At 47.4% G+C, this 23,262-nt stretch overlaps 1 protein-coding gene across 4 annotated transcripts in view; it reads right to left on the bottom strand.

The window, feature by feature from the left end:
• TSPOAP1 (TSPO associated protein 1) overlaps window positions 1-23,262 on the bottom strand; it is a 316,942-nt gene that overhangs the window by 74,288 nt on the left and 219,392 nt on the right. For all 4 annotated transcript variants that reach the window (XM_075335393.1, XM_075335394.1, XM_075335395.1 and 1 more), the window contains 5 exons: window positions 18,815-18,865; window positions 18,049-18,069; window positions 16,268-16,460; window positions 5,384-5,571; window positions 5,072-5,181 (listed from right to left, as the gene is read on the bottom strand). In XM_075335393.1, coding sequence (XP_075191508.1) covers window positions 5,072-5,181; window positions 5,384-5,571; window positions 16,268-16,460; window positions 18,049-18,069; window positions 18,815-18,865 — 563 coding nt within the window. The remainder of the gene's footprint in view (window positions 1-5,071; window positions 5,182-5,383; window positions 5,572-16,267; window positions 16,461-18,048; window positions 18,070-18,814; window positions 18,866-23,262) is intronic.

Genomic DNA, 23,262 nt, shown 5'->3' with positions numbered 1-23,262 from the left:
TGGGTGAAGAGACCATTCCCCCGCGTCCATGCCCTGACGACTGAGCAAATCTGCTTCCCAGTTTTCCACGCCCGGGATGTGAACTGCGGAGATGGTGGAGCCTGCGACTTCCACCCACTGCAGAATCCGCCCGACTTCCTGGAAGGCTTGACGACTACGAGTGCCGCCTTGGTGGTTGATGTAGGCGACGGCAGTGGCGTTGTCTGACTGGATTCGGATCTGCCTGCCCTCCAGCCACCGATGGAAAGCCAATAGGGCTAGATATACTGCCCTTATCTCCAGAATATTGATCTGAAGGGACGATTCTATTGGAGTCCAGGTTCCTTGAGCCCTCTGGTGGAGAAAAACCGCTCCCCAACCTGACAGGCTCGCGTCCGTGGTGACCACGGCCCAGGTTGGGGGGAGGAAGGATTTTCCCCGAGACAGAGATGTGGGTAGCAGCCACCACTGAAGTGATGTTTTGGTTGCAAGTGAAAGAGAGATGTTCTTGTCGAGGGAAGCCGAACTCTTGTCCCATTTGTGAAGAATGTCCCATTGGAGTGGCCGTAGATGGAATTGCGCGAACGGCACTGCCTCCATAGCTGCAACCATCTTCCCCAGGAAGTGCATGAGGCGCCTTAAGGGGTGTGACTGACTCCGAAGAAGTGACTGCACCCCCGCCTGCAAAAAAAGCTGTTTGTCCCGCGGTAGCTTGACTAACGCTGGAAGGGTATGAAACTCCATCCCGAGGTAAGTCAGTGATTGGGTCGGCGTCAACTTGGATTTCGGGAAATTGATGATCCACCCGAACTTGCTGGAGAGTCGCCAGAGTGACGGTAAGACTTCGTTGACACGCCACCCGAGAAGGGGCCCTGACTAGGAGATCGTCCAAGTATGGGATTACCGAGTGGCCCTGAGAGTGCAGGACCGCCACGACGGATGCCATGACTTTGGTGAAGACCCGTGGGGCTGTCGCCAGGCCGAAGGGCAATGCGACGAACGGGAGGTGTTCGTCCCCGATGGCGAAACGCAGGAAACGTTTATGTTCGGGTGCGATCGGCACATGGAGATAAGCATCCTTGATGTCGATCGATGCTAGGAAGTCTCCTTGTGACATCGAGGCGATGACCGAGCGGAGAGATTCCATCCGAAACCGTCTGGTTCTCACATGTCTGTTGAGCAGCTTGAGGTCCAGAACGGGATGGAAAGACCCGTCCTTTTTTGGCACCACGAACAAGTTGGAGTAAAATCCGCGACCACGTTCCTGAAGGGGAACGGGAATCACAACTCCTTCCATCTTTAGAGCGTCCACCGCCTGAAACAGTGCGTCTGCCTTTGCGGGGGGTGGGGAGGTTCTGAAAAAACGAGCCGTAGGTCGAGAGCTGAACTCTATCCTGTAACCATGAGACAGAATGTCTCTCACCCATCGGTCTTGAACGTGTGGCCACCAGGCGTCGCCAAAGCGGGAGAGTTTGCCACCGATCGAGGATGTGGCTAGATGAGGCCGAGAGTCATGAGGAGGCCGTCTTGGAGGCAATGCCTCCTGCGGCCTTTTGGGGGCATGACTTGGACCGCCACGTATAGGAGTTCCTCTGGCCTTTCTCCGGCCGGTTGGACGAAGAAGATTGGGGCTTGGCGGAGGGACGAAAAGACCGAAACCTCGATTGGATTTTTCTCTGCTGAGGTCTCTTAGGTTTGGACTGGGGTAAGGAGGAGTCCTTTCCCGAGGAATCCTTAATAATCTCATCCAACCGTTCGCCAAACAAACGTTCGCCAGAAAAAGGCAAACCAGTCAAGAACCTTTTGGAAGCAGAGTCTGCTTTCCATTCGCGCAGCCACATGGCCCTGCGGACTGCCACGGAGTTAGCGGATGCTACAGCCGTACGGCTAGCAGAGTCCAGGACGGCGTTCATGGCGTAGGACGAAAATGCTGATGACTGAGAGGTCAAGGAAGACACATGCGGAGCAGAATTCCGCGTGACAGCATTAATCTCAGTCAGACATGCCGAGATTGGTTGGAGAGCCCACACAGCCGCAAAGGCCGGGGCAAAAGACGCGCCCGTGGCCTCATAAATAGACTTCACCAAGAGCTCTATCTGTCTGTCAGTGGCATCCTTCAGGGATGAGCCATCGGCAACAGACACAACGGATCTAGCAGCCAATCTAGAGACTGGCAGATCCACCTTGGGTGAGTGTGCCCAGCCCTTAACAACTTCAGGTGGAAAGGGATAACGCGTGTCAGAGTGCCTTTTAGCAAAACGCTTGTCCGGGACCGCTCTGGGCTTCTGGACAGCGTCCCTGAAGTTAGAGTGATCAAAGAACGTATTGCGCGTACGTTTGGGGAATCGAAATTGGTGTTTCTCCTGCTGAGAAGCCGACTCCTCTACAGGTGGAGGCGGGGGAGAGAGATCCAACACCTGGTTGATGGACGAAATAAGATCATTTACTAAGGCGTCCCCCTCAGGGGTATCAAGGTTGAGGGCGAAGTCAGGGTCAGAGCCCTGAGCTCCCACGTCCGCCTCGTCATCCTGAGAGTCCTCAAGCTGAGATCCAGAGCAGCGTGAGGAGGCCGGGGAAGAGTCCCAGCGAGGCCGCTTAGCCGGTCTGGGACTGCGATCCGGGCAGGAGTCCTCCGCCTGGGACCTAGGGGCTATCCTTGGAGCGCGCTGCGGTGCGGTCCGAGAAGGCCCTGGAGGAGACAAACTAACAGGGGCCGGGGCCTGTGAAGAGCCCGGTCTGGACTGCAATGCCTCAAGGAGCTTAGATGACCATTTGTCCATAGACTGTGCAATTGATTGAGAAAGTGACAGAGAGTTTCTCAGCGAAAGAGGCCAATGACGGTGACTCTGTCCCTGCAGCCTGCTCAGGAGGAGCAGGGGGATCTACATGAGCCGAGGAGCCCACAAGTGCCCTGGGCTCCGGCTGAGCAAGCATGGCAGGAGTCGAGCATTGATCACAGTGAGGGTAGGTGGATCCCGCAGGCAACATAGCCCCACAAGAGGTACAGGCTGCGAAAAAACCCTGTGCCTTAGGGGCTTTGCTCCTTGTGGACGACATGCTGTAAGCAATAAGTGTCCCTTAGGAGAGCGACCACTGAGGGTATATGGGAATGGGTTAAACAGCCGTTCCGAATATATATATATATATATATATATATATATATATATATATATATATATATATATATATATATATATATATATATATATATATATATATATATATATATATATATATATATATATATATATATATATATATATATATATATATATATATATATATATATATATATATATATATATATATATATATATATATATATATATATATATATATATATATATATATATATATATATATATATATATATATATATATATATATATATATATATATATATATATATATATATATATATATATATATATATATATATATATATATATATATATATATATATATATATATATATATAACGGCACCCTAGGGGAACCAGCACTGGGTGACCGGTGTGGCTTACCAACCGCTGGTGTCCTCCAGATTCCCTGTCGTGGGTCCCCCGGAGCTGTAGAGCTGTGCAGCTGCAGCATACACCGGCAGAATGCCAAACATGGCCGCCGGAGCTCTCAAGGGGGGAGTGGAGCCATGGGCGGCGCCGGCAAACAGGCGGGAATCTGGAGGCCCCATAGTGGTCCATGAGAGGGGAGGGGAGACGTGCAAAGATGCTCCAGCCCTCTGTCGGTAATCCCGCCCTCACCCCTGACAAGCAGGCCCGGGGGCGGGATTTTTCGCGACTAGGCCGCAATGAAGCCGGGGACTAAATTTAAGGCCGTGCCCGACAAGCGGGCACGGCCGGCGCGGAAGTCCGATGAAAAAACAACGGACGGCGCTACTGCGGAGAAAGGCGACCTCTCTCCCCGTACCGTCCCCCCATGGGGACACAGAGTACCTTGAAGGTGCAGGGCCCGGTCCCTGGGGATGAAAACGCTCCGGTCCAGCAGGTTCCACCAGGGGCTGCGGATTGAGCCCGGTCTCAGCAGGTGAATGACCGGTGAAGCTCCCACTTCTCCCAGAGCCGCATAAGGGATGGTGAAGGAGACGGCATGTGGTTCCAGCCTTTGTACCCGCAATGGGTACCTCAACCTTAACAACACCGCCGACATAGTGGGGTGAGAAGGGAGCATGTCGGGGACCCCATAGGGGACCTCTTTTCTTCCATCCGTCATACTATGTATGAGAAATCTTTTTTTTTTTTCCTATGAGTCAATGTGTGCCTCCTTCCACACAAAGCATAAAACTGAGGAGCCCATGATCCACGGGAGGGTGTATAGGCAGAGGGGAGGGGTTACACTTTTTTAAAAAGTGTAATACTTTGTGTGGCCTCCGGAGGCAGAAGCTATACACCCAATTGTCTGGGTCTCCCAATGGAGCGACAAAGAAATCCAATTAATTAGAATTAGCACTAATGTTTACCGCACATGTAAAGCTGGGTTCACACATAGCGACGACATCGCTGTTACGTCACCATTTTCTGCGCTGGCTCCTTGCTGTCCTAGCTACAGTACACATCGGGTTAATTACCCGAAGTGTACTGCAGCTACATGTGCACAGAGCAGGAGCCGGCCCTAGCAGCAAGAGCGGCGGAGGCTGGTAACGAAGGTAAATATCGGGTAACCAGGCAAAGGTCTTCCCTTGGTTACCCGATGTTTACAGTGGTTACAGCTTACCGCAGCTGCGAGACGCCGGCTCCTGCTCCCTTCATTTCGTCGCTCTCTCGCTGTCACACACAGTGATGTGTTTTTCACAGCGGGAGAGCGACGACGAAAAAATGAAGCAGGACATTCAGCAACGAGCAACGACCTCACAGTAGGGGCCAGCTCGTTGCTGGATGTCACACACAGCGACAGCGACGGGACGTCGCTGCAACGTCACAGAAAATGGTGACGTAGCAGCGACGTCGTTGTCGTCGTCGCTGTGTGTGACACCACCTTAATATGAAGGCACCATTTCTTTACAAATACATTATTTACTGCAAGATAGTCTCTTCTAAATCACTAAAAAAAATTATTCTTGAAGGCATTAATATCACCTGTATCGTGCAAGAAAAACTTGCAACTTAGCACTGGAGCGGGTGTCTGGTTCAGGATTTAATGAAACACTGTCTGCTTCCAGGTCTTCCATCTCACTGGCAGTATCCACCTACCAAATGTTAGGAGCAAAGTGAAGTTTAACAAAAATGTGGACAATACAAAGACTCTGTGTATGAAGTATAAAGTGGTTATATACAGTAGATGCATGTTAGCGATTATATTCTATCCTGGTAAACCAACATTATTAAACAAAGTCCATGGCCTCCATAACATACTGATCTCTAAAGAAAAGTATCAAACTCAGGTCTTACTTCTGGAGTGGGACAAGACTTGGAACTATCATGTGTGGAGTCTGATTTTGATGGGGTGCGTGGAAGTTCAAGCCTTTGTTTTCCTTTGGTAACCTCCTTAGACGGGGGCTCAACATTGCCAACATTGCGATTTGGTTCTGGTGCTTCAGGTCTTCGTTTTTTCTTGTCTTCTTTGATCTCTCCATCTACTGTCAAGAGAACAGGATGGATTACATATATAAACAGTCCTGGAAAGATGGCCCCCATGACAGTAAGGGTTCTCCAAAAACTAACAGTACTTAACTAAACACAGTTGACACAAAGCTTCTTTGTTTTTGCTAGAAAAATATAAATAAATGGAAAGTCCTGGTAATAAATGGCAAGCTTTCGAGACCACTCAGGTTTCTTCATCAGGCATGGTCCAGAGACCTGAGTAGCCTCAACTACTTGCCATTTATTACTATTTTTCAGTTAGCCACTAAAAAGGTATCAACCACTGAGGACTCTCAATTTTTAATATTTTTCTATTTACTGGCCAAAACAGTACAAAGATATTAGAGATGGGAGAACCCAAGCGGTAAAGTTCAGTGTTCTTTTTTTTCTAAAAAAAGAGTCCATGTCTGACTTCAGGTACTTTTTGTATAGTAATAAAGTTTGTTGAAAGGCTGCAGTATGAAAAGTGAAAACTGTTCAACTCAATGAACAGGTTCTTCTTTATTACTTGAATATTGGGACATGAGACATTCCAGTAATTTCTAAAAACGCTGTGGTAGCATCTGCATCTACGCGTTTCAGGTGTATGACCACGCTTAGTCATGATGCCATTACAATGTTACATTCCTGTTCCGGTGACACACTGGATAATTAGTAAAATACTTCGGTTTAACACCCTGGTGTAGAGAATGAAAGCAAAGTGAAATTAAAATAAAAACTGAACACTACAATTTAAAATCAAAACAAAAAAATGGGTGAAAATACAAAAAGATCAAGAGCATAGTGCACGATAACATTTTTAAATACAGCTTGTTCAAAAGCATTATGACTAATAGAATTTACACTGCAATTTCCATTGTTTTATAAATGGCCATATTTTGTTTGTTTAACGTATCTTTATTTTCTTAGCTTCCAACTTCAATTGTTAGGGAATTATAAAGAAATCTGTCAGCAGGTCTTTGCCTACATCATGCTGCTCTCAGATGAGGTATCAGAGATCCAGAATCCAACAATGTATCGCTTAGATTACTGGGTGCAGCCATTCTGACACAATCTGAATTTTTAGGTTTAGTCATGTGTAAGGCGGGCTTTGCACACTACGACATCGCAGGTGCGATATCGGTGGGGTCAAAACGAAATCAAATCGAAAGTGACGCACATCCGGCGTCGCAGTCGATATCGTAGTGTGTAAATCCTTTTTGATACGATTAACGAGCGCAAAAGCGTCGTTATCGTATGATCGGTGTAGGGTCCGACATTTCCATAATTTGGCAGCAGTGACAGGTACGATGTTGTTCCTCGTTCCTGCAGCAGCACACATCGCTGTGTGAGAAGCCGCAGGAGCGAGTAACATCTCCTACCTGCGTCACCGCGTCTAACGACGGCTCTGCGGAAGGAAGGAGGGGGGCGGGATGTTAACGTCCCGCTCATCTCCGCCCCTCCGCTTCTATTGGCCACCTGCCGTGTGACGTCGCTATGATGCCGCACGACCCGCCCCCTTAATAAGGAGGCGGGTCGCCGGCAGGGCAGGTAAGTGCGTGTGAAGCTGCCGTAGCGATAATGTTCGCTACGGCAGCAATCACAAGATATCGCTGCTGCGACGGGGGCGGGGACTATCGCGCTCGGCATCGCAGCATTGGCTTGCGATGTCGCAGCGTGCAACGTACCCCTTAAGGCCCCGTCACACTAAGCAACATCGCTAGCAACATCGCTGCTAACAAACAACTTTTGTGACGTAACAGCGATGTTGCTAGTGATGTCGCTGTGTGTGACATCCAGCAACAACCTGGCCCCTGCTGTGAGGTCGTTGGTTGTTGCTGAATGTCCTGGGCCATTTTTTAGTTGTTGCTCTCCCGCTGTGAAGCACACATCGCTGTGTGTGACAGCGAGAAAGCAACAACTAAATGTGCAGGCAGCAGGAGCCGGCTTCTGCGGACGCTGGTAACCACAGTAAACATCGGGTAACCAAGAAGCCCTGTCCTTGGTTACCCGATATTTACCTTCGTTACAAGCCTCCTCCGCTCTCACTGTCAGTGCCGGCTCCTGCTTCTTGCACGTGTAGCAGAGTATACATCGGTAATTAACCCCATGTGTACTGTAGCTAGGAGAGCAAGGAGCCAGCGCTAAGCAGTGTGCGCTGCTCCCTGCTCTGTGCACATTTAGCTGCAATACACATCAGGTAATTAACCCGATGTGTGCTGTAATTAGGAGAGCAGGGAGCCAGCGCTAAGCGGTGTGCGCTGCTCCCTGCTCTCTGCACGTGTAGCTGCGTGCGCTGGTAACCAAGGTAAATATCGGGTTGGTTACCCGATATTTACCTTAGTTACCAAGCGCAGCATCTTCCACGCGGCGCTGCTCGCTGGGGGCTGGGACACTGGTTGCTGGTGAGCTCACCAGCAACTCGTGTAGCCACGCTCCAGCGATCCCTGCCAGATCAGGTTGCTAGTGGGATCGCTGGAGCGTCGCAGTGTGACATCTCACCAGCAACCTCCTAGCAACTTACCAGCGATCACGATCAGGTTGGATCATTGTTGGGATCGCTGGTAAGTTGTTTAGTGTGACTGGGCCTTTAGAGTCCACAGGATTCAGAGGGATGTCCCACCCAGACAAGGGTCTCAATAGAGATTGTACATTGACAGTGAGGTGCCAAGCATAGCAGGGGGTGTGTCTGACTTTTATGCATGGGAGTTTCTAGTCCTGTAATGATAAGGCTGCTGCTTAAACAAACATAGCAAATAAACAAAAGATCGCACTGTGACAAAACAGGCTTGTCTGAAATTTCTCTGTTAACTAGAAATGAGCGAACCCAATGTTTGGTGTTTGGTGCTAGTACCGAACACAGACAGTTCCCAATAAAAAAAAAAAAAAAAGAGAAAAAGAGATCGGGTGGTTTACATATGCAAAGCACTCTTGTGTACATCACTGTGCTCTGATACACTCAGTGCCTAGCCCAGTGCACAGTTTCAATGTCCCCATTCAACCATGCCTGGAAGTGATCTGTTTGTAGCTGGCTGCATGTGGGCAAAGACCCATAGTGCCTAATTAGTGACTTCCATTGGGGTTCAGGTCAAGTCCTGGTTCCAAGCAAAATCTTATCAAAAGTCTGGCTGTACCTGCCGAATTGAACTTTGTTTAAATAATTTAAACAAACAGCGTGGGATCCCCCTATCTCACAAGATATACAGCTGTTAAGAGATTTATATTTCAATCTATTGCTGCATTCCCAAGTAATTTGTTTTTTGATACAGGTGCAAATGAGGTGTTGAGTGCACTGGGCTTGACAGAGCACCTATTAAAGGCCCAGTCACACACAACGACTTACCAGCGATCCCGAAAACGATGCGACCTGAAAGGGATCACTGGTAAGTCGCTGGGAGGTCGCTGGTGAGATGTCACACTGTCAGGCCTTACCAGCGATGCAGGAACAATACAGGTCGCAGTAGCGACCTGTATAACGATTTCAGCAGTCACTGTGACCCTGTCACACAGCGTCAAACACAGCGATGTGTCCTGCCCAGCAGGACATCGCCTTTGAAGAAAATGGCCTGGACCATTCAGCAACGACTAGAGATCTCACAGCAGGGGCCTGATCGCTGGTAGGTGTCACACATAACAAGATCGCTAACGGGATCGCTACTGCATCACAGAAACCGTGACTCAGCAGCGACCTCGCTAGTGATCTCGTTATATGTGACGGTACCTTAAAGGGGGCTTTACACGTTACGATATCGTTAAAGTTTTATCGTCGGGGTCAAGTTGTTAGTGACGCACATCCGGCGTCATTAACAATATCGCAGCGTGACACTGACCAGCGACCTTATCCCCTTCACAACCTTGGACGGATCTATCCGTCCAGGATCGTGTCCCGTTAAGCCCCGCCCCCTGCCGCGGGCAGGCGGCGTGGATCGGCACACATATCAGCTGTTTTCAACAGCTGACATGTGTGCCTGCTAGCCGCGGGTGGAATTGCTTCCACCCGCAGCCATTAACCCCTTAAATCTTGCTGCCAAAGTCTGGCAGCAAGATCTAAATGCGCGCGGCCATGTTTTTTACTTACCGCCGCCCCCACCGGACGTCACGTGTGTTATCACGTGACTATCGGTGGTTGCCATCGTAGCACAGGGTCATGTGATGACGCCTGCAGCTACGAGGTTTCACTTTCGTTTTCCCTCGGCTGAGAGCAGAGGGAAAAACAAAGTGACTGAATCTGCTGTTTACAGCTGTATTGCTGTGATCAGCAGATAGATAATAGCGATCGGATTGCTGATCGCTATAGCCCCCTAGGGAGACTAGTAAAATAAAAAAAAAAAGTAAAAAAAAAAAAAACAAAAAAAAAAACCTAAAAAGTTCAAATCACCCCCCTTTCCCCCCCATTGAAAATTAAAGGGTTAAAAAATAAATAAAATAAATATACACATATTTGGTATCGCCGCGTTCAGAAATGCCCGATCTATCAAAATATAAAATCAATTTATCTGATTGGTAAACGGCGTAGTGGCAAAAAAATTCCAAACGCCAAAATTACGTTTTTTGGTCGCCACAAGTTTTATGCAAAATGCAATAACAGGCGATCAAAACGTAGCATCTGCGCAAAAATGGTACCATTATAAACATCAGCTCGAGACGCAAAAAATAAGCCGTCACTGAGCCATTGATCTAAAAAAATAAAAACGCTACGTGTTTCGAAAAATGGCGCAAAACGTGCGCCACTTTTATTGGACAAACTTGTGAATTTTTTTTAACCCCTTAGATACAAGTAAACCTATATGTTTGGTGTCTACAAACTCGCACCAACCTGAGGCATCACATAGATACATCAGTGTTATCATATAGTGAATACAGTGAATAAAATATCCCAAAAACTATTGTGCGATCACACTTTTTTTGCAGTTTTTCCACATTTGGAATTTTTTTGCTGTTTTCCAGTACACTATATGGTAAAACTTATGGTTTCATTTAAAAGTACAACTCGTCCCGCAAAAAACAAGCCCTCATATGGCAAGATTGACGGAATAATAAAAAAGTTACGGCTCTCGGAAGAAAAGGAGCAAAAAACAAAAATGCAAAAACGGAAAGTGCCCGGGGGCTGAAGGGGTTAAGCGACCTCAAAAATGGTAAAAATCGTTCACCATGGAGAGGTCGTCCCAAACTCAAAAATCGCTAAGGGTTGTTTATCCAGGTGGTTCATCGCTCATGCGGCAGCACACATCGCTGTGTGTGACACCACAGGAGCGAGGAACGTCTCCTTACCTGTCGCCGACCACAATGCAGAAGGAAGGAGGTGGGCGGGATGTTACGTCCTGCTCATCTCCGCCCCTCCGCTTTGATTGGCTGGCCGCTTAGTGACGTTGCGGTGAGGTCGCTTTGATGCCGAACGTCCCTCCCCCTTGAAGGAGGGATTGTTCGGCAGTCACAGCGACAACGTCGACCAGATAAGTATGTGTGACGCTGCCGTAGCGATAACGTTCGCTACGGCAGCGATCACAAACAATCGCATGCGCGACGGGGCGGGTGCTTACACGCTCGCTATCGCTACAAATTGCTAGCGATATCGCTACCGTGTAAAGCCCCCTTAAGTCTCTGATTGTTAGGTTATGTGTACATGTTGAGAATTTGATTGCAGAAATTTCTGCACCATTTCTGCATCTCTTAACAGGAAAAACACAGCTGCAAAAAAAATTGAGTTTTTGATGTGTTTTTCGTGCAACGTTTTCCCACTCATTAGTATGAGTGAAATCTGCAGCAAAAATGCAGAAAGAATTGACGTACTACAGATTGAAATCTGCACCAAATCTGGAAGGAGAAAATAAGCAACATGTGCATGAGGTTTCAAGATTCTCATTCACTTTGCTGGCATGAGAAAATTTTGCCAAATCTGTGCAGAAAAAAACCTGTGATAAATCTGCGACAAATCTGCAAAATGTGCACAGGCCCTTAGCTCACTGTCCGATTTAGCACTGGGTGGAGAAAGAATTTTGGGAGACAATGGCTCCTTAAGTGCTCTGTTAGGCATCATTTAATTCCTCAATTGCAATCGCATTAAAGGAGTTGTCCACAACCCTTTTCAGTTACTGTGTTATGCTGTTAGCCCCCCTTCGTTCATGTAAAAAAAAAAAAATACAAAACACAGCCACTACTCATCTCCGGTGCCTGCGCCCTTCCGGTGATGTGGGCACTGGATCTCCCGTTATGTCACGTGAGCCCGGTAGCCAATCAATGGCCGCTACGGGAAGCTTGACTTTCTTCTGAATAAACTGATATCTGTAGATGTGAGCTGCTGCTGTTCTATAACCTTTGTGGCGCCTGTGAATGACTAAAGTCAGCTGACACGCTGACACTCAGGGTGGGGGTGCATCTGACTGCAACCAATCACAGGCGCCGGTGGGAGGGGAAAGCAGTGCATTTAGATAAGCAATAATTAGCGGGCCCAGGAATTGCCTGTGAGCAGTGTACAGCCATGCCGGAGCCTTGGTAAGTACAATGCGCTTGCTCCCATTCCCCTATCCCTTCTACCACCATTTTTAATCTCCATTTTGATCCCCTTAGGCCGGTTTCACACATCTGGCTTTTCGCCGATTTGCCGGTTCCGACACACACCAGTACAGTGTATACAGTACAGTGGCAGTGCTGTAACCTCCAGGTCACATTCTCCGGTCCCATGACAGCATGTGACCGGAGCTTGTCGCGCTGCCACTGTACTGTATACACTGTACTGGTGTGTGTCTGAATCGGCAAACCGGCGAAAAGCCAGATGTGTGAAACTAGCCTTAGACTTACATGGGGGTCGAATTCAGACCTTAAAAACAAGAGAACACGGACCCTCCAGTCCTGGTTATCTGCCCATCTCTACACAGGATAAATAAGTTGCAATTGTGGCACAACCCCTTTCAAGGTGAAGCATTCGTGCATTACATTATTCACATTGGTGATGCATGCTGTGCAGTTAATTTTATCACTTGGTGCATGTTCTGTGTACAAAGAACAATACCCAAAACCAATCACAACCCCACACCAACACCAAGTGGTATTTACGCAACATGTCCTGGGTTTCAGTACCATCCATTGAGAGATAAACAAAACTTGAACTGCTGCCTTCCAGGCTAATGTCTACCCAACTGATCACATCCCAGGAAGAGAACTCATCTAGAAGAAAGGATAGGACATTAACAGCTAGGATAACTTCTCATTGCACCAACAGCTTGGAAGGCTGTGTTCACACCACAATCGTGGCTTTCGTTCTTTACTAAGCCACAACAGATCGGTGATCAAATCCTCATGAATCTCATCAACCAATAGTTAATTTAGGTAGGCTTCCGTTGGGGTTCTGATATTTTGGATGCCAAGAAAATCAATGCAGAGCATTTTTAATGTTGTGTTTTGTTTTGTTTTTTTAAAAAGTGAGTTCGGCTCCAAAACTCTCTTGTATAAGAAGAAAAAAGTATACTATAATATTAATCATATGTAATATACATCATATATCTCGCTCTCTCATATTATATATATATATATATATATATATATACATATATATATATATATATATATACACACACACTGTATATACTGCTCAAAAAAATAAAGGGAGCAACAAAATACCATTTTGTTCTTTAAGTGTCCCCTTTATTTCTTTTGAGCAGTCTCTCTCTCTCTATTATATATATATATATATATATATATATATATATATATATATATAATTGCCTTATTCTGTCTGTCTGTCTGTCTATCTGTCTGTCTATCTGTCTGTCTGTCATGCTCCAAAATTGTGTCCTTACGGTGACACAATGCTGATTGGCCGCTGGGCTCGCCATGGCCCCGCCCCCCCACACCGATTGGCCGCTCGCCCAGGCTGCGCCCCCACACGGATTGGCCAGCCGCTCGCCCAGGCTCCGCCCCCCCCACAGATTGGCCTCTCGCCTCGGCACCCTGCAGGCATTGGCAATTCGGCCACGCCACGCCCCGCCCCCCTCACGCAATGCACGCTAGCTCTGGCCCCGCCCCAGGTCCTGCTGCAGCGGAAGATCCACACGCACACACATAACAGCACACACACAAACATACATACACACACATCAGATCACACTCACTCTCACACACACACACCTCACATCGCATCCACACACTCACAGCATCCGGCGATATCGCTTGCTTCTCGGCCTCGATACTGTGCTGTTGTGACCTTCCAGGACCTGACGGAGGATCACATGGCCAGAGGCATGTGATTTCTCCGGATGTTGTGAGTATCAGCGCGTATGTGCGATATCGTCAGTGTCTGTGTGTGTGAGTGTATGCGATCGGGTGTGTGTGAGTGGATGCGATCGGGTGTGTGTGAGTGGATGCGATTGGGTGTGTGTGAGTGGATGCGATCGGGTGTGTGTGAGTGGATGCGATCGGGTGTGTGTGAGTGGATGCGATCGGGTGTGTGAGTGTCGGCAGAGGAGCACGGCGTGCTGGAGGAGGCTGGGAGCAGAGAGGCTGATCATGGGGAAGGCTGGGGGGGGAAGGCTGATGCTGGGGGAGACTGGGAGGGGAAGGCTGATGCTGAAGGAGGCTGGGAGGGGGAGGCTTGGAGGAGAGAGGCTGATCCTGGGGAAGGCTGGGAAGGGGAGGCTGATGCTGAGGGAGGCTGGAAGGAGAGAGGCTGAGGCTGGGAGGAGAGAGGCTGATGCTGGGGAAGGCTGATGCTGAGGGAGGCTGGGAGGGGAAAGCTGATGCTGGGGAAGGCTGGGAGGACAGAGGCTGGGAGGAGAGAGGCTGATCCTGGGGAAGTCTGGGAGAGGGAGGCTGATGCTGGGGGAGGCTGGAAGAAGAGAGGCTGATGCTGGGGAGGCTGGAAGAAGAGAGGCTGATGCTGGGGAAGGCTGGGAGGAGAGAGGCTGTTGCTGGGGACAGAGAGGAGAGCTGATGCTGGGAGGAGAGAGGCTGATCTGGGATGAGAGAGGCTGATGCTGGGAGGAGAGAGGCTGATGCTGGGGGAGGCTGGGAGGGGGAGGCTGATGGTGGGGAGGCTGGGACGAGGGAGGCTGATGCTGGTGGAGGCTGATGCTTGGGGAGGCTGATGCTCGGGGAGGCTGGAAGGAGAGAGGCTAATGCTGGTGGAGGCTGATGCTTGGGGAGGCTGATGCTGGAGGAGACTGGGAGGGGAAGGCTGATGCTGAGGGAGGCTGGGAGGGGGAGGCTGGGAGGAAGGAGGCTGGGAGGAGAGAGGCTGATCCTGGGGAAGGCTGGGAACGGGAGGCTGATGCTGAGGGAGGCTGGAAGGAGAGAGGCTGATGCTGGTGGAGGCTGATGCTGGTGGAGGCTGATGCTTGGGGAGGCTGATGCTGGGGGAGACTGGGAGCGGAAGGCTGATGCTGAGGGAGGCTGGGAGGGGGAGGCTGGGAAGAAGGAGGCTGGGAGGAGAGAGGCTGATCCTGGGGAAGGCTGGGAAGAGGAGGCTGATGCTGAGGGAGGCTGGAAGGAGAGAGGCTGATGCTGGGGGAGGCTGGAAGGAGAGAGGCTGAGGCTGGGAGGAGAGAGGCTGATGCTGGGGAAGGCTGATGCTGAGGGAGGCTGGGAGGGGAAAGCTGATGCTGGGGAAGGCTGGGAGGACGGAGGCTGGGAGGAGAGGCTGATGCTTGGGGAGGCTGGGAGAGGGAGGCTGATGCTGAGGGAGGCTGGGAGGAGGGAGGCTGGGAGAGGTAGGCTGAGAGAAGAGAGGCTGATGCACACACACACACGCGCGCGCGCGCGCACTGCACAACACGCCACACACACTGGGAACCACAAACAACTGCCCTACACAGACACCCACACACACACAACACCCAACACACAAACACCGCGGCACACACAAATATACGCACATACCGCACAACACACACATTGCACAAAACATACCTCCCCCAAAACACACCACACACACACAAACCGCGCAACACACACACAACGCTACAGACACACAGCGCTCCACAAACAACGCAACACACACAACACACATACAACACCGCTCTCACCCCCCGTCACACCCAGACAACACCCAGAACATGTACAGCGCCTACACAAACACTTGGTAACTACACTCTCAAATTGGGAGTCATGGGAATCACAGGACCACGGCCGCAGCCTGTCAGTCAGGTGACTAGAATACGGTCATCAGAGAAATGGTGATGACACGCTCTTCTAGTCACCTGACTATGACAGGTAGTCACAGGACCGCTGCAGCCTAACAGAGCAGACTCAGCTTTCAGAGGAGGCACAGAGTCCAAGTGTGCTAGCGTGCAAACTGTCTAAGAGTCACAATTGTACATCATACTGCATGGATACCCATAGTAAGCCAAAAAAGGGATCCAGCATCACCATCTGGGGAGTGTGATAAAAAAAAAATCCAAATGTATTTAAATTCATTAAAAATCCATAAAATATTCCATATTATTATGTATAACCATGTTAACAAGCATTTCAAGTTTCGGACTTGTGAGTCCTTGATTTTTTTTGTATCGCACTCCCTGGATGATTATGATGGATACCTTTTTTGACTTACTATGTGAATATGCTGCCGACATTTCTGTGTCCCTGCACCGCCGGTGAAAAGCTTCTTACTGGAGATTGGTGACCTGGACTTTTTTCTTTTAAGCATGGATACCCAGAATAAGAAATAACAGGTCAGTAGAGTAAATATAACACATGACTGCAGGCAGGTTAGTTATTCACCTTTTTCTTGCTCAACAGGAGTGAGGCCTGGCGTAGAACAACACTGTGGTGGAGGCAATTCAGAAGTCACCAAAGTTGAGGTTAAAAGATCAATGTTCCCAGTTTGTAGACGAAACCTCTCCAGCTCTTGGGATAGGAGGCTGAACTGTTCTGTCTGACTGCGACATTTGTCTTCTAGAAGCTTCACTTTAGACTGGGGGTAAAGGTGACATGCCAATTAACAGCAGGTAAAGGTCATGATAATCTAAGGCTCCATAGGGCTGATAATAAACATGCATTTCATTTTGTTTAGTCAAAGTCAGAAGAAGATCCAGAAGTTAGTAAAAAGTATTAGGCTATGTGCGCACACTGCAGTTTTATTTCTTCAGCAAAAAAACGCACCCTCTGGCCGAAAAAAATGCATCAAGAAACACATGCATTTTTGGTGCGTTTCAGCCTGTGTATTTTTATTATTATTATTATTATTTATTTATAGAGCACCATTAATTCCATGGTGCTGCACATGAGAGGGGTTACATACAGAATACATACACAAGTTACAGTAGACAGACTAGCACAGAGGGAAGAGGGCCCTATTCTTGCGGGCTTACAATCTATAGGATTTCGGGGAGGAGACAGTAGGTGGGGTGTAGATTGGTTGGGCGGCAGCTCCGCTCGGTGGTCGGGCGGCAGCCCCGCACGATAGTGAAGCAGTGAGGTCATTGTAGATTATAGGCATTTCTGAACAGGTGGGTTTTCAGGTTCCGTTTGACGTTTGCAAGGGTAGGGCATAGTCTGACGTGTTGAGGCAGCGAGTTCCAGGAGACTGGGGATGCTCGGGAGAAGTCTTGGAGTCGGTTGCGTGAGGAGCGAATGAGCGAGCAGGAGAGAAGGAGATCTTGGGAGGACCGTAGGTGACGTGTTGGAGTGTAGTGGGAGATTAGTTTGGAGATATACAGAGGAGACAGATTATGCACAGCTTTGTAGGTCAGTGTTAGTAGTTTGGATTGGATGCGGTGGAAGATTGGGAGCCAGTGGAGGGACATGCAGAGAAGAGAAGCGGGGTGGTATTGAGGAGAGAGGTGGATCAGACGAGCAGCAGAGTTAAGGAAGGACTGGAGAGGGGTGAGCGTGTTGGCAGGGAGGCCACAGAGGAGGGTGTTACAGTAATCGAGGCGGGAGATTATGAGGGCATGCACTAGCATTTTTGTAGATTGCGAGTTGAGGAAAGGACGGATTCTGGAAATATTTTTGAGTTGAAGACGGCAGGAGGTGGTGAGGGATTGGATGTGTGGTATGAAGGACAAGGCAGAGTCAAAGGTTACTCCGAGGCAGCGAACTTTGGGTACTGGCGAGAGCCTGGTGTTATTTATTGTAATAGACAGATCAGGTGGAGAGTGTAGGTGAGATGGAGGAAAGATGATCAGTTCAGTTTTGGCCACATTGAGCTTTTTTTTAAGCTATTTTCACTATATTCAATGGAAAAACGCAAAAAGAAATGACATGCTGCTTAGTTTTTCTACATCGAAAACTGCAGGCAAAAAAGAAGCAATGTGCTCACAGCCTTTCTGAATTCTCATAGAATTTGCTGAAGAAAGAAATACATGCAGTGTAGGACAATAAACAGCACCCAAAAACGCATCAAAAACTGCACTGTGCACACAGGGCCTTAAGCAAATTCATATAAATCTCGCTCTTGTATTCACACAAATGACTGCCTAAGAAACACTATACTAAACTGCATCCAAAACATGCAAAGCTCTGACAGGAGCAGAGACTTCTCTGAAGAACAGTACACTTACCTGTAAAGTATCCAAAGTGCTCTGGGCATGAAAATTAAGAAAAAAATGAGTTAACAACCCGAATCATTGTAAAACATTTAATATTAAAAAAATTTACGGGCCATTTACACGCTGCGACATCGCTAACGATATATCGTTGGGGTCACGGTGTTTGTGACGCACATCCGGTGTCGTTAGCGACATCGCAGCGTGTGACAGGCAGGAGCGACCTTAAAAGATCGCAAAAGAGACAAAAATCGTTGGTATATGAGAGGTCGTTCATTTACCAAAAATCGTTGTCTCGTACGTAGGTTGTTCCTCGTTCCTGCGGCATCACACATCGCTGTGTGACACCGCAGGAGCGAAGAACATTTCCTTACCTGCATCCACCGCCAATGAGGAAGGAAGGAGGTGGGCGGCATGTTCCGGCCGCTCATCTCCGCCCCTCCTCTGCTATTGGACGGCCGTTTTGTGACGTCGCTGTGACGCCGAACGCACCTCCCCCTTGAAGGAGGCATTGTTCGGTGGGCACAGCGACGTCGCAGAACAGGTATGTGCGTGTGACACTGCCGTAGCGATAATGTTCGCTACGGTAGCGATCCCCACATATCGCACCAACGATGGGGGCGGGTGCTAACGCTCGCAACATCGCTATCAATCGCTAGCGATGTCGCAGCGTGTAAAGCACCCTTTAGTTCTGGATAATTTCTGGGAGAATATATATCAAAAAGCTTATTAACATGTAACATGATTTGATATGTTACACAATAGAAACACATTGCAGTACCTCCAGAAGATGAACTGCTCCTTCATGTTCTTTTTTAGCTTCCACTTGGGCCTACAGACAAAAAAGAAATCATTTTATTTTGGTTATGTTGTGTAACATATTTGTGGAATATGCACAAAAGGATCTCTTGGCTGCCAGTCAGAGGATAGATAATATGTGATTGCTAGGTGTCTGGGTGCGAAGGTCTGAGACTGATCCAGAGAATAGGAGACTCAAGGCTCCTTGTGAGAATGAAGCATTAGTGAGCGCTGGTCCATAAACTGTCTAAAGCTCCTATCAATAACAGAACAGAGACCACACACGCTAACGCTTCAGTGACACAGCTAGGCTAAACAAACAGTTTTGGGTGATTTTTTTTTTTATAATTCTGAATATTGTAATTGTTAAGTAGCAATCTCATGATCATCACAGGCAGGATTACAGGGAAAGATAACACCAGTCTAGAGATAAACCAAATGGAGGATCAAGCCATTCACAACAGAAAACAGTCACAGCTCACCGCCTCCTCCTCCCTGCACAATAAACACTGCTCAGGTGGCAAAGCATGCCTAGTAAACTCTCCAGTACACGTTCCTATGGTTCATTCAGTTACTGTATATTTTATCTATAAATATTATGGCTGCCCCTATAATCACGTGCAAAAAATAGAATTAAAAATCTACAACGAGAAAATACAGACGGATTAGAAATAATATGGATTTATATCTTAATTGTACAAAGAAAAAAAAAAAAAAAGGGATACATTCCGGCATCTAAAGCCCAACTGCTGGATTTTTCTTTCATTTTATAGCTGGAACTAGAATTACTACAATGACTTAAAAAAAAAAAATAGAGTAACACTATTACAATGGTGTAAAAGCATGAAAAAGGGCTCATGCACACACAATACCACAGATGTGCTGCCTTATTTAAAATTAAAACACCCAGATTAGATGGACCCACACCTCATTGAACAGGACGTATGCAAATCGGTCCAAATGTAGGTTTACGATATTTAGTAAACATCTGCAATATGCCACAAATTCCTGTTTGTTCTCCTCCTTTACCCTCTTCCTGACGTGTGACATACCTCATATCTCACTCCAGGTGTGGGTGTATGAAGCGGGCTCAGGAGCTGAGCCTGCCTCTGACCCTTCAAAAATAAAGATGTCGAAAAAAAAAACCATTTGGCATCACCACATCAGTAAAAATCTGATCAAAAGTGAAAAACAAGCCCCTGACACAGCTCAGTAGATGGAGAAACAAAAAGGTTTAGAAAACAGAGACACATGATATTTACCATTTTACCACACATTCAAGGACACTGTATGAAATATTTAATGGTAGAATGAATAGTGCCATTAACACTGCAACTTGTTTTGCAAGAAACAAGCCTTGTATAAATATGTTGATGGAAAAAATGAAGACCGTTTTGATACATGAGGCCTCCTAAGTACTTTGGGTGCGGAAAGTATTCAGACCCCTTTACATTTTACACTTTGTTTCATTGCAGCCATTTGGTAAATTCAAAAAAATTCATTTTTTTCTCATTAATGTACACTCTGCACCCCATCTTGACAGAAAAAAACCCAGAAATGTAGACATGTTTGCAAATTTTTTAAAAAAAAGAAAAACGGGCGTGCTATGATGCTAATGAATACGCAGCCTCACAGGATGAGCTCACTCACCTCTCCGCCACCATTGCGTCAGACAGGGGATTTCGGCTCAGTGTGCACGACCCCGAAGTTTGGGTCATGCGCACTACTTTAGTCTGAACCCAGGACGCGTACACCCAGCTTCATAGTGCGCATGACCCAAACTCCGGGGGCAAGCGCACTGAGCCGAAATCCCCTGTCGGATGCGATGGTGGCGGAGAGGTGAGTGAGATCCTCCTGTGACGCTGCGTATTCAATAGCATGATAGCACACCCACAGGGACGTACTAACATACTAATGGGGGTGACTGGCAGGGGAACTAACGCCCAGGGGACTAGTCCCCTCGCTCATTAGCCTACGGTAAAAGATCTTTAAAAATACTTTTACTAAAGAGCTCTTTATCTATGCTAGTGTATATAGCAATGGTTAGACAGGGATTAGCAATATGCACCCCGAACTGCTCATGGTTCTGGGTGCATATTGGACCTGACAGGTTCGCTTTAAATGGAGGAAGTTTGGGACCACCAGAACTCTTCCTAGACCTGGCCGTCCAGCCAAACTGAGCAATCGTGGGAGAAGAGCCTTGGTGAGAGATAAAGAAGAACCCCAAGATCACTGTGGCTGAGCTCCAGAGATGCAGTAGGGAGACGGGAGAAAGTTGCACAAAGTCAAGTATCACTACAGTCGGATCTTTATGGCAGAGTGGCCCGACGGAAGCCTCTCCTCCGTCCAAGACATATGAAAGCCCGCAGTGTTTGCCAAAAAACACATGAAGGACTCCCAGACTATGAGAAATAAGATTCTCTGGTCTGATGAGACAAAGATAGAACTTTTTGGTGATAATTCTAAGCGGTATGTGTGGAGAAAACCAGGCACCGCTCATCACCTGCCCAATACAATCCCAACAGTGAAACATGGTGGTGGCAGCATCATGCTATGGTTTTTTTTTTTCAGCTGCAGGGACAGGACGACTGGTTGCAATTGAAGGAAAGATGAATGTGGCCAAGTAGAGAGATTTCCTGGAAGAAAACTTGTTCTAGTGTGCTCTGGACCTCAGACTTGGCCAAAAGTTCACCTCCCAACAAGACAATGACCCTAAGCACATAGCTAAAATAACAAAGGAGTGGCTTCAGAACACCTCTGTGACCATTCTTGACTGGTCCAGCCCAGCCAGGCCTTGACCTAAAGCCAATTGAGCATCTCTGGAGAGACCTGAAAATGGCTGTCCACCAACATTCACCATCCAACTTGACGGAACTGGAGAGGATCTGCAAGGAAGAATGGCAGAGGATCCCCAAATCCAGGTGTGAAAAACTTGTTGCATCATTCCCAAGAAGACTCATGGCTGTACTAGCTCAAAAGGAGGGTGCTTCTACTCAATACTGAGCAAAGGGTCTGAATACTTATGACTAGGTAATATTTCAAGGATGATATAGTAAGAAAAAAGGACCGCACTCCTTCGCTGTGCTGGAAACTTTATTCAAACCGGTGCAAGGTAAAAAGCTGGAGGCAACCTGTATGCCAGCTCCTGCTACGGACAACGGCCGTTTCGCCTATTGATTAGGCTTCCACCGGTCCACATGTGGTGATATAACACCATCCCTTTTGTAGGAGTGCATACAGGTTACGTCACAACCACATACAAAAGGGGTGGTGTTCTATCACTACATGTGGACCCGGGAAGCCTTATCAATAGGCGAAACGGCCGTCGTCCGTAGCAGGAACTGGCATACAGGTTGCCTCCAGCTTTTTACCTTGCACCGGTTTGAATAAAGTTTCCAGCACAGCGAAGGAGTGCGGTCCTTTTTTCTTACCATATCATCCTTGGATCTTGCTTTGTGACGCGCACCCCGCTCTGGATGTGTACCACCGGCAGGTGAAAGCCCGGGCACATGCGGTACCGCAGGTGACAAGCAGTGGTGCACGACCACCCTTTATTTGTGCACTATGTAATATTTCAGTGTTTCTTTTTCTAAAAATGTGCAAAAGTTTCTACATTTCTGTTTTTTTTTCTTTCAAGATGGGGTACAGAGTGTACATTAATGAGAAAAAACGTGAACTTTTTTTGAATTTACCAAATGGCTGCAATGAAACAAAGAATGAAAAAATTAAAAGGGGTCTGAATACTTTCCGTTCCCACTGTATGATCCTGTAAAACCCATGAAACAAACTGTTCTGCAGGATGCACTTTTAAGCTATAGTCTATAATTTTGGATGTTTAATAATTTAACTCCAAAAACATATGATTTATGTCATATATTAGCTCCCTTGAATATTTCCTGCAAATAACGTTATTCAATCAACATCTGCCTCTAACAGCCGAGGGTGGAGCTAAGTGTAATTTGCAGCTGAAAAAAATAAATAAAAATAAGGTTAAGTATTTTTATTGAAATTTTTCAACAGATTTCTGTAGCTAACTATACAGAATCAAAACATCATACAATAAAAAAAAAGATAAGCTAATGCCGTTCTCCATGATTGTGGCATTTACAGGGTGTAGTTTGGGTGTCACACTGTTCTAACCACCCAATGGTGTCCCCATGGCATGATCACAGAGCAAAAGATTGCCATGACAACGGCTGACGATCCCTTGCCTGTCATGATATTTCTATGAACGCCTGCCTGTGGCTGGTGTTTAAAATAATGCATTCTGTGGTATCGCTATAAAATATAACAATCAATCAGTGCTGAAGTCAAGGTTCAGGGCTACAAAATACAGTGAAAAGTATATAAAAAAGTGAAAAATAAAAATATATGAACACATGTATATGCAAAGATAAGACATACATACCCAGGGATGCAAGAGTAGACCTT

This window comes from Anomaloglossus baeobatrachus, chromosome 2, assembly GCF_048569485.1.
Source record: "Anomaloglossus baeobatrachus isolate aAnoBae1 chromosome 2, aAnoBae1.hap1, whole genome shotgun sequence".
Lineage (NCBI taxonomy): Eukaryota > Metazoa > Chordata > Amphibia > Anura > Aromobatidae > Anomaloglossus > Anomaloglossus baeobatrachus.
Note: the sequence above shows the minus strand (reverse complement) of the source record. Positions and strands in the feature narration are given on the sequence as shown.